The sequence below is a fragment of the Vigna angularis genome, chromosome 5, assembly GCF_016808095.1.
Source record: "Vigna angularis cultivar LongXiaoDou No.4 chromosome 5, ASM1680809v1, whole genome shotgun sequence".
Taxonomy (NCBI): Eukaryota; Viridiplantae; Streptophyta; class Magnoliopsida; order Fabales; family Fabaceae; genus Vigna; species Vigna angularis.
In genome coordinates this window covers 2,971,979-2,983,740 of record NC_068974.1, presented here as the reverse complement: position 1 = coordinate 2,983,740, position 11,762 = coordinate 2,971,979, and the positions used below count along the sequence as shown (strand labels likewise).

The 11,762-nt window shown below is 35.2% G+C and overlaps 1 protein-coding gene across 1 annotated transcript; it reads right to left on the bottom strand.

Moving 5' to 3' along the window:
* Positions 1-4,986: 4,986 nt before the first annotated feature.
* LOC108347794 (uncharacterized) lies at positions 4,987-10,771 on the bottom strand. Its single transcript, XM_052877601.1, has 3 exons — positions 10,432-10,771; positions 9,228-9,388; positions 4,987-5,098 (listed from the first exon to the last, which is right to left on the bottom strand). The coding sequence occupies exons 1-3, from the start codon at positions 10,714-10,716 to the stop codon at positions 4,987-4,989; spliced, it is 558 nt and encodes a 185-aa protein (XP_052733561.1). The 5' UTR covers positions 10,717-10,771.
* Between the last annotated feature and the right edge of the window lie 991 nt (positions 10,772-11,762).

Below are 11,762 nucleotides of genomic sequence, written 5' to 3'. Positions count from 1 at the left end.
GATGCAGAAGATAATTACTGTGTTTTAATATCACAGGGGAATTTGTCCCAGTTAACACAAATAAAGATGGCCTGTGTATCATTCCTCAAAAATTGGATACCAACAAGAACAATAATTTATATAATTCTTTTCCCATCATGGATTATGTTAAATAAGATCCCTCAACTCTCATGCAGGGCTTTTTGAGTTGAAATTCCAACAGTCAAAGCCTAATAATCGGCAAAACTTCAATATAGGCAAAAGAATTTATTTTTTTATGTAATACAAAATGTCAACATGCAATTTATTTCTGATGGCACTTTATTCTGCATAGCTCACTAATGGTGGAACAATATCCTTAGAATCAAAGATATATACAAAAGCAAGGCAAAAAAGGCAACTTCTATACTATATTTATATCATTGTACCTTACTATAATCCATCTGAGGCTAAGGTCTTCTACTCCTGAAATGCCATATAGCAGAAAACACCAATATTAGACAGCATCTCACTGATGAGTCAATATTTTATTCACTTCACTTAGTTTATTGTGCTAGAATTAATTAGGGAATTGTGCTTAAATGTCGAGTATTTTCCCGGTTTTCCTAATTGTGCTTAATTCGATTAGAAATTCTTATTTTAATTAATTTGAATTATCTGAGTTAATTATTTTACAAGGAAAATTTGGAAATAAAATTTGGGACATTTGAAGGATAAATGAGAAATGACAATTGAGCCCAATGCATTTCAGCCACTTCAATTTTCGCACAGTGCTGCGTGAATGTTGTGTCAACTTGTGTGTTTTCGTTTGAGTTCAATTCTTATCCGTTTTCCATGCAATTTTTTTTCATAGTTTCGTCTAGATGTGTATTTTCACGTATAGTTTTTATTTTGTTCAAATTCATTACGTGTTGTTCCCAGTATTTTGTTTACTCCCATATGTCAGTCTAGTGCTTACTATTTGAGTGACTTCTAATTTGTTTGCATTGTTTGTAATGCTTGTCATAGTTGGAATAGCACACGGATCACATGTGCAAGTGTCCACGGTTTTCTCAAGTAATTTTGGAAGACAATAGCAATTCCCGTGGCAAACATCAAAGGGTATAATGGACTTGTGAAATGAAAGGAGAATGGAGCTACCACTTTGAAATTAAGCTCACGGCAATTGCATTATACTGCAACTCATTTCTTTCAAATGAAGAATACATTAAAAGAACATGTTTTGCAAGGAGGGACCACCTTTACCACATTCTCACGTCCACATGTATCTATAAAGGGAAGTGGCCACATGGAAAAGAAGGTCATGGCCACTTGCTAGCATATTCACGTAGAAGCATAAGGAAATCAAGCATCATCATTTTAATTGAAGAAAGTGGGATCCACCACCAATGAAAGGGCACGGCAATGTATTTCTCCTTGGTTTCAATTGAAGAATTTTGCAAATGACAAAACAAGGCAATTGGAATCAAAGTGGGATCCACCATTTAGCATTGGAAAATCTTTCTTTTGCCTTATGAATTGAAAACCGAAAAGCTGGATGGAGAAGGGGCACCTCACGGCTTTCTTTGCTTGCAACATGATTTAGCAAACATTAAATTGGAAAATCTGCACATCCAACTCACGGCTTGCACAAGCTTCCATCCAACAATTAACAAGTGAAGCTTGCTGGAATGAAAGGGCAGTTCACGTAAAGAAGGAAGAATGAAGTAGTGCTTTCCTACTTGGAGCATACAAGCAAGGCAAAGGAGATGTTTTACGTCAAAGTCCAGCAGCTGAGTTTGAAGAGGAAACAATAATCTTAGAATGGAAGCACATCCAGTAGCTGGTCCAGTAGAAGAGATGCTCCAAGGTCTTAGTCTAGTTGAAGAAGAAGACTTCTTCACCTTCTTGTTGCTAGCACACGCAAATTGGAAGAAGCAAGCAAAGAAGAAGCCACCAAGAGGGAGCTGTTGCTGTCACTTCCAGAAGGTGTTCACGTGTGAAAGAGGAGAAACATGGAATGGAAAGGAATGAAGAAGGAAGTCCACGGGTGGAAGGGTGTGCTGCGTGAAGACAAGAAATGGAGGGCCCCTATCCTAATTCTTTGGTACATTTAGGAGTGGAAGGAATTCAGGCTGGCAACTGGACAAAAGAAAAAAAACCTTGCTAAAAACAAGGAGGGCTCACGGGAGTATGTCAGAAGTAGCTATAAAATGCAAGAAGCAGCAGATTAGATTTCAGTGAGAATTTTAGGAAGACAACCACGGGTGTTTTATTTTCTGCAGCTCATTTTTTCCTCCTCCCCGTTAGGGAGGTTTGGGATTTGTTTAATTTTACAATTTCATGTATTTGGTTTTAATTGATGTTAATTGCAAATTCCATTATGTCAATTTTCTATTTACGGTTTCAAAACTTCATTCATGTGTTTCTCAATTTTATTTTCACTGCACTAGTTAAATTAAGTTTTTAGAAAAAGTTAAATTTCATTTTCATTTAAGTGTTTTATTTTTACCGTCTATTGTTTTCTGCATCGTTAAATTTTACCGTTTCTACATATTTATTGTTCCGTTTTTACCGTCTTTTACTGTTCAGTCTTTATTGTCTTTAAAGTTTATTTCAGTGTTTTAAATTCTGTCTCGTTTAAATTCCAGTTTTAATTTTATTTTCCGCAAAACAAAAAAAAATCACAAACAAACCCTCATTATGTGTTAAATCTGAGACCGAACCACAAATATTGGTCCTTGTGAGACGACCTAGGAGTCACTTCCTAGTTATACTGTATTTATTCATGCACATCAAATTTGATCGGCCGCGACAGTCGTATCAAATTTTGGCGCCGCTGCCGGGGACCAATGACGGTTTGATTTTAGATTCTTGTTGTGTAAATTTTTGTTCTGTTAATATGTGTGTTTTGTCTTTTGTATTTTTGTAGGCGACAACGACACCTTCAGCAAATTTTGGCGGCGTTGTCACTTCAGTTCAGGTTTTTTGTTTTAGATTTTTACTGTGTTAATATATATTTAGTCTTTTATATTTATTGTGTTGTGTTTTGTACTATATCTGTTAATTAAAAAAAATTATTAATTAATTAAAAAAAAATTAAAAAAATAAAATTGTTCTGTTTTGTTTAAAGCATGTTTAATTGTGTTGTGTTTTATTTTGTGTTGAGATGTGATGTTCTATTTTCTGTATGCATGTCATATGTATTTTATTTGTTAATTAAAAAAAAAATTATATAAAAAATGTGTCTTCTCTTTCACGTGTTTTATTTTCTTAATGTATGTATTGTAAATATGTGTTTTTTTTTTGTCTGCTGTTTTTAACATTTGTGTTTTGTGTGCTTTGATTTTTTGTGTTTGGTATTAGGTCTTTTGTTTTGTTAACTTGTCTTCTGTTTTATTTATTTATTTAGTTTTTGTTTAAAAAAAAAATCAACATAAGTGCATAATTAACATGTAATGGTCAGAGGAATATAGTTTGAACAAATACTAATTTGAGTGCATTTATTTATAATAAAAAAAATATAACAAAAATACATAAAAACATAATAAAGACATTCGGGGTTCGATCATTATTGATCGTTAATATTACAGACCTTAATAAAAAAAACATAAAAATTAATTGTCCATATTACAGTCCTCATTAATATTCTGGCCACACTCGGCCAACAAAAACATAAAAAAAAAACATAAAACATTAAAACTGGAAGAATTCTCGAGCTGGTTGTGGTGGTCTAAGGGAGAGCTCCGTTGAGGGAGCTCTGGTTCGGAATGTGAGAAGCATGGGTGGAGGGATTTGTCGTTCGTCCCTATCGTCGTCGATGATGATCGGAATGGGAAACAGATCCAGCAGCCTCGGTGCTCTCATAATCACCCAGTCGTATTCTTTCAACAAAAAAAAAATAAAAAAAAATTGTGTGTTAATAAAAGAAGAGGAAAGGGAATATTTCAATAAAAATGGAGATTTGATCAGAGTCTTACCGTACATATATAGCGGCAGTTGTGAAAACTGAGTGCTAGTGGGGTCTATCTCTGCTTGCCAGCGCCTGACCCGATTGCCGTGGTTGTTGAACCAGCAGTGCACGTTGTATTCGCTGGCATCTCCGAAGATCCTTAGTCGAGACGTGATCTCGACAACTTGCGCTCTGCTTGGGTGTGTGACCCCAAAGTTGTAGATTCTGGTCATCATCTGGGTCTGATCTTCGGTAGGACGCCACCGCTGACTGGTGTATCTCTCTGATTCTATCTCACTCATCATTCCTCTCGATAAATTCCAAATAAAAAAATATAAAAATAAAAAGAACAAAAACATAAAAAAGAAAAAAAAACAAAACATAAAAATAAAATAAAATTAAAAAAAATAAATAAAAATAAAAAGCATAAAAAAATTAGATTCTTAGTTCTGTGTTTTCTTTATTTGTTCTTGTTTCCTTTTAGATTTATTTTTTGTCCTGTCAGTCTTTGATGTTTCAGTGTCTGGTCTCAGATCTGTTTCACGTTCCTTGCAAAAGGGTCCTAAACGGATCTACGTCCAGTTGTCCTTGTCCATGTCGTTCATGTATATTCAGTTTCTGTGTTTTATTTTTAAGTGGGGTACGTGGCGTTGTTCTACCCGATTGTCTCTGCAATACCTTCAATCGAAGGGAGATTAACGTCTGGTTTCCAGCCTATATACCCCTTAAGTTTTTTTTGACAGATGTGTTTTATGTGTTTTTCTTTAAAAAATAAAGCAGGAAAAAAAAGAGAAGAAAGAAGATAGATCGGGCAGCGGGAGAGGACAAGTATTGCAGAAAAGAAAAAGGAAAAAATAATAAAGAAGGGCAGAGAAGAAGAATAATGAAAGCAGAAAGAAAGGGTGATCCTTAGTGCAGAGGACTTACCCGGAGAAGTAGAGCTGGCAGAGAAGCTCCTCGCGGATCTCAAACTCTTCAGCAGGCACGGTGGCAGAGGCTCCGCGTAGACTCCAGACGCTCAGAGGAGAGAGGAGGAGAGAGAAGAGAGAGAAGACAGGAGCAGAGAGAGTGAGAAGTCAGAAATGTTGCTCGACGCTGAGGAGATACCCTTTTATAGCCAAAACTTCTGCCACTGTAGCAACAGTTCCGGTCGTTGTCACCGAAACTGTTGTCACAGTACCGGTCATCCTATTTCAAAAAAAAAATAAAAAAAAAAAATAAAAAAAAATAAAAAAAATTAGCATCTACTGATGGGTGCTAGGTGATTTAGACATCTGCTGATGGATGTCATTAATAACATCTACTGATGGATGTTTCTGAAAATTTCTTCCTACTTTTTATTGCACTTGTATATATTATTTGACTGCTTTGAAATTGATAATCTGATGATTGTTACCCACTGAGGACATTGTGTGATTTAAGTGTGATCTACTGGGGAGAAATTTTGAATTTTCTGTTAGTTTCTGTTAGTATGTATTTTGTGTGTTAAATTTTTTGTTTTTTAGTGTTAAATTTTTTGTGTTTTAAGTTATTTTTATCGAGTTTTGTGTGCAATAAATTTTACATTTTTCTCTTGATTTCTGGATGACGTATAAGTTGTAGATTTTTCCTTCACTTACTTAATACTTATAGTTTGTAATTCTTGCTTTTCTCTGCTTGGAAGATAATTATAACGTTTAAGAGGTTGATTTGATTGTGACGAACACCCTGTGTGAGATTTGAGCCACTTTGTTTTTCTTTCTTGTGTGTGATATGTATCTTGATTGCTTGCACATATGCCTTGGCTTGATTCTTTTTGATAATTCTTGATGGATATGCATGTTTAGAAGTGATAAAGGCAATTTTATTCTTGAGCCTCTTTAGCCAAGTAAGCCTACCTTGTTATTATCCTTTGATAACCCCTTTGAGCCTATACTGTATCCATTTCTTTGTTTTGAAGCTCATAAACTGACCCTAAGTGAAAAACCATGATTACCTTAACCTTAAGAAAGTCTGGAGCTATAGAAGTATTTTGTGAATAAGTGTGGTCTCCTTGGGAATTCTGATAAATTGGCTAGTTGGTTCCTCATCATGTTTTGAAAATATGAATTATATCCTGTTGTGTGATAAAGAAAAAAAAAAGAAGAAACAGGATGAAAAAAAAGTGATGAGAAAAAGAAAAAAAGAAATAATAAAAATAAATAAATTTTGTGGAGAATGGAGTCAAGAAGAGGATTGAATTAGAGGTTTGGGCGTAATTTCAATGTATTTTCATTTTTTCCCTAGTGCACCTCTATTTCCTCTGAGCTATAGCTACTTATCCAAATTTATCCTCCCCTGTCCTTGGCCCCATTACAACCCATAAAAGACCTTTAGATCTAAACATGCATATGTTTTAAGTGTTGATATTAGAAGCTTGCCAAGTCTACTTGTGTTTGTTTTCTTGAGTACATTGAGTTGAAATTATTTACCTTAAACACTTGAGAGAAACACTATTAGTGCATCTGTGAGGTTATGTTATTTTTAAATCACCTCTTGAGCTGATTAATTATTTTGCCATACTGTGAATTGCTTGGAAGATTTCTATAAGTATCTGCTTTCTGTTATTCTGTGTTGGAGATTGTCTACACCTTTTCTCTGTCTAGACTTTTTGAGAATTGTGTAAATTCTGTGTGTTTTCTTGTGAGTTTTTATTTTTTCTGTTTGCTGAGTTTTGTGTCGCCTCCCTAAAAGTCCTTTGAACCATTCCCTGATTTGTGTCTTGATTTTGCCCAGGAGTGCAAAAGACTAAGTGTGGTCTATTTTGATGAGTCAATATTTTATTCACTTCACTTAGTTTATTGTGCTAGAATTAATTAAGGAATTGTGCTTAAATGTCGAGTATTTTCCCGGTTTTCCTAATTGTGCTTAATTCGATTAGAAATTCTTATTTTAATTAATTTGAATTATCTGAGTTAATTATTTTACAAGGAAAATTTGGAAATAAAATTTGGGACATTTGAAGGATAAATGAGAAATGACAATTGAGCCCAATGCATTTCAGCCACTTCAATTTTCGCACAGTGCTGCGTGAATGTTGTGTCAACTTGTGTGTTTTCGTTTGAGTTCAATTCTTATCCGTTTTCCATGCAATTTTTTTTCATAGTTTCGTCTAGATGTGTATTTTCACGTATAGTTTTTATTTTGTTCAAATTCATTACGTGTTGTTCCCAGTATTTTGTTTACTCCCATATGTCAGTCTAGTGCTTACTGTTTGAGTGACTTCTAATTTGTTTGCATTGTTTGTAATGCTTGTCATAGTTGGAATAACACACGGATCACATGTGCAAGTGTCCACGGTTTTCTCAAGTAATTTTGGAAGACAATAGCAATTCACGTGGCAAACATCAAAGGGTATAATGGACTTGTGAAATGAAAGGAGAATGGAGCTACCACTTTGAAATTAAGCTCACGGCAATTGCATTATACTGCAACTCATTTCTTTCAAATGAAGAATACATTAAAAGAACATGTTTTGCAAGGAGGGACCACCTTTACCACATTCTCACGTCCACATGTATCTATAAAGGGAAGTGGCCACATCGAAAAGAAGGTCATGGCCACTTGCTAGCACATTCACGTAGAAGCATAAGGAAATCAAGCATCATCATTTTAATTGAAGAAAGTGGGATCCACCACCAATGAAAGGGCACGGCAATGTATTTCTCCTTGGTTTCAATTGAAGAATTTTGCAAATGACAAAACAAGGCAATTGGAATCAAAGTGGGATCCACCATTTAGCATTGGAAAATCTTTCTTTTGCCTTATGAATTGAAAACCGAAAAGCTGGAGAAGGGGCACCTCACGGCTTTCTTTGCTTGCAACATGATTTAGCAAACATTAAATTGGAAAATCTGCACATCCAACTCACGGCTTGCACAAGCTTCCATCCAACAATTAACAAGTGAAGCTTGCTGGAATGAAGGGGCAGTTCACGTAAAGAAGGAAGAATGAAGTAGTGCTTTCCTACTTGGAGCATACAAGCAAGGCAAAGGAGATGTTTTACGTCAAAGTCCAGCAGCTGAGTTTGAAGAGGAAACAATAATCTTAGAATGGAAGCACATCCAGTAGCTGGTCCAGTAGAAGAGATGCTCCAAGGTCTTAGTCTAGTTGAAGAAGAAGACTTCTTCACCTTCTTGTTGCTAGCACACGCAAATTGGAAGAAGCAAGCAAAGAAGAAGCCACCAAGAGGGAGCTGTTGTTGTCACTTCCAGAAGGTGTTCACGTGTGAAAGAAGAGAAACATGGAATGGAGAGGAATGAAGAAGGAAGCCCACGGGTGGAAGGGTGTGCTGCGTGAAGACAAGAAATGGAGGGCCCCTATCCTAATTCTTTGGCACATTTAGGAGTGGAAGGAATTCAGGCTGGCAACTGGACAAAAGAAAAAAAACCTTGCTAAAAACAAGGAGGGCTCACGGGAGTATGTCAGAAGTAGCTATAAAATGCAAGAAGCAGCAGATTAGATTTCAGTGAGAATTTTAGGAAGACAACCACGGGTGTTTTATTTTCTGCAGCTCATTTTTTCCTCCTCCCCGTTAGGGAGGTTTGGGATTTGTTTAATTTTACAATTTCATGTATTTGGTTTTAATTGATGTTAATTGCAAATTCCATTCTGTCAATTTTCTATTTACGGTTTCAAAACTTCATTCATGTGTTTCTCAATTTTATTTTCACTGCACTAGTTAAATTAAGTTTTTAGAAAAAGTTAAATTTCATTTTCATTTAAGTGTTTTATTTTTACCGTCTATTGTTTTCTGCATCGTTAAATTTTACCGTTTCTACATATTTATTGTTCCGTTTTTACCGTCTTTTATTGTTCAGTCTTTATTGTCTTTAAAGTTTATTTCAGTGTTTTAAATTCTGTCTCGTTTAAATTCCAGTTTTAATTTTATTTTCCGCAAAACAAAAAAAAATCACAAACAAACCCCCATTACGTGTTAAATCTGAGACCGAACCACAAATATTGGTCCTTGTGAGACGACCTAGGAGTCACTTCCTAGTTATACTGTATTTATTCATGCACATCAAATTTGATCGGCCGCGACAGTCGTATCACTCCCCCACCCCCCACAAAATTTTGAACCAGAGAATTCAGAACCATAATAATATAGCCAACACAAAAATAGACTCTTCAGAATCTTCAAAGAATAATTGTTTGAATAAAACTGAGCAAGATGACCAGTGCAGCCCTCAACTTCATGCAAGTGACAGTACAAGAAAAATATCATTTTCGAAGACACAAGCAGTCATAGGTCTTGGCAAGAAAGGAAAAGAGGAAAGAATCAATAATGGAGGCAAACCTGTATGGGGAGAAATCCCTATCATCATCTTCAGCAGACTCATAGTTCGCATGATCCTGAGCAAGCTTTTTGGAGTAACCCTCATCCCAATAAAGCCTCTCCCAGTTTTCTCTAAGTTCATTATACAGTTCCATGTACCTTTTACACCAAGGATCATGCTCCTTTCAATACAACGCAAGCAAGTTAGACAACAATCATGATTTTGAATTTTACATTTCTTATTCATAAAAAATTCATAAACTGACAATAACTACCAAGTCAACAATGCAATAGAATTATAATATCCATCACATTTTCGCTTAAGCAAGGCAATAACCATGTAATGCAACTTCTTATTATAAAAATTCAAACTGAAAAACAAAAAAAATACAAATGGGATAACAATGTCTTAGGTTTAAAAACATTGATGGTCTGTGAAAATATCACAATATCTTGTTTTAATACCTATAAAAAAAATTATTCATTTTTAGTCACTACATTTAACAGAATGAAATGATTTTTTTTTTCATTACACAAGTTTTTAACCCTTCATAAGGAAACTAAGGGTTTGTTTGATTCAATTCTCACCTGTTGATTTTAAAAACTACTTTTCCAAAATAATGTCACACAACTTGGCAATCCATCTCTCATCCAAAATCTGTTAAGTTTTGCACGTTGCTTCCAAAAGAACAAAAACAAGTGTTTAGAAAACAAAATAATAGAATCAGCTAAGAAATATTCTCTCACTTTTGGTCTAATTTCATCGAATTTAACCTCTCCCTCGATTCCACTCCTTCTTTGTGTCTTGCACCACCCTCCACTAAATATCTAGCAACTTGTTTAGTAGCATTTGAAAAATTACAAAACAGTTTCCGGAAGTAAAACTCAAATACACTCTAAACCTACATTTTAAAACAACACTGACTTGGGCTTCAACATCAAAGGCTTCTGAAGTCTCTACAACCACAATATCTGTCCACAATTACAAAATTGCGACCAAAATTGAGACTAATATTTAAAACATTAAGTGTAAGAAGTAAAAATCTTGCAAAGACCAAAACACAAAAAAAGTAGCAAAACCTCGGTCTTAATCTCTACATGGAGTAACACACTCTGCAAATATCCTAATGATGCACAATCCTTCTCAACAAAACTATTTTATCCTAAGCAAAATATAATTATAAAATAAATAACAGAAAGTCGAGAGAAAGAGTAAAAAACTAACGGATTCCTTAAGAACGAGGCGTGTTCGGCGCATGAATTGTTCTCTGAGCTGCTTGCGGCGCTTGTTGGGGATGTTTTCTCGGGGAATCACGAAGCGCTCACGTAGCGGCACGTGATCGCCGATCTCGTGCATTTCGCCGTCCAACGCCCACCACTTCGACCGCTCCTCCGTCTTCCTCAGTGCCACCGGTGGCGACTTTGGCCGCGTTCGGGCGTACCGGAGCTGTCCAAGGAGAAACGGCGTCGTCAGTGGCCGAAGCTGAAACCGTTTCGCGAAAGAGAGCATCGAAGCAAAACCAAAAAGAGCAAAGAAAAAAAAATAAGGTTTTATCAGTGGTTTTCTTTCTAGTGTATGTTGTTTAGTTCGGTTCAGTGCAGAAGTGGTATATAGGTTCTTATTACTTTTTGCATAATTGTTGGTTAAATTACTTCTATAATACCAATATTTATATAATTTATTTAATTTCATTTTATATTTTGTAAATTAAAATCGATTTTATTCTTTCTTGTCACTTGGAACACACAACTATTTACAAAAGATTAAATTGAGGTTAATTTAAAATGGAAGAATTTAATTAGAGCTTCTAATAATATAAATATTAAATTAAATCAATATTTTGCCTCCGATTTGTTGTGTTGAGTTCGAAAACCTTCTAACTTATATCACAGGCTTTTGAAACCAACTTTCCATTTTTGAAACCAAACTTTCATCGAAGAACTCTTTGAGCCTATCTTCTAGCTCTTAGAAACATGCAACATGAGCGAGAGCTTCTCTGCCACCACAACCACCGCTACAATCATCTCCGAGATGAGAGAAGACGAAGCAATCAACAAAGTCTACAAGAGGAATCAGTCTTCGTCCAAGACCCACGTCCCAGATGGCAACCTCAATGACAGGAGAAAGAGATCGTAAGGTCAAGTCTTCAGCAAGGAAGCGAGCCATCACGAAGGAGGGTGGAGAGAAGAAAACTACAAAAGAAATGAAAAAAAAAAGATAGAAATTAACAAGTAGTTACCTTTACCAACTTAATGAAATGGCCAAAAGGAATTCTTTTAAATAAAAAGAAGACTAAATGAAAGACAACAAAATAAATAAATAATAAAAAAGACTCATTTTTCCTCTCTCGTTTCAAATATCTTTTTAGAATAATCTTGTATTGTTGCATGTATAATCATGTTTCTTCTAGTCATTCTTGGTTCATCTACAGTGTTAAGAACTTTGTGCGTTTTCAATTTGGTGTCTCATAATTTCATTTAGAGATTCTTTATGTTTCAAGCAATCGACGGAACGTTTATTTGATTTTGATAGTTTATTACAAGGTAAGGAAAGTT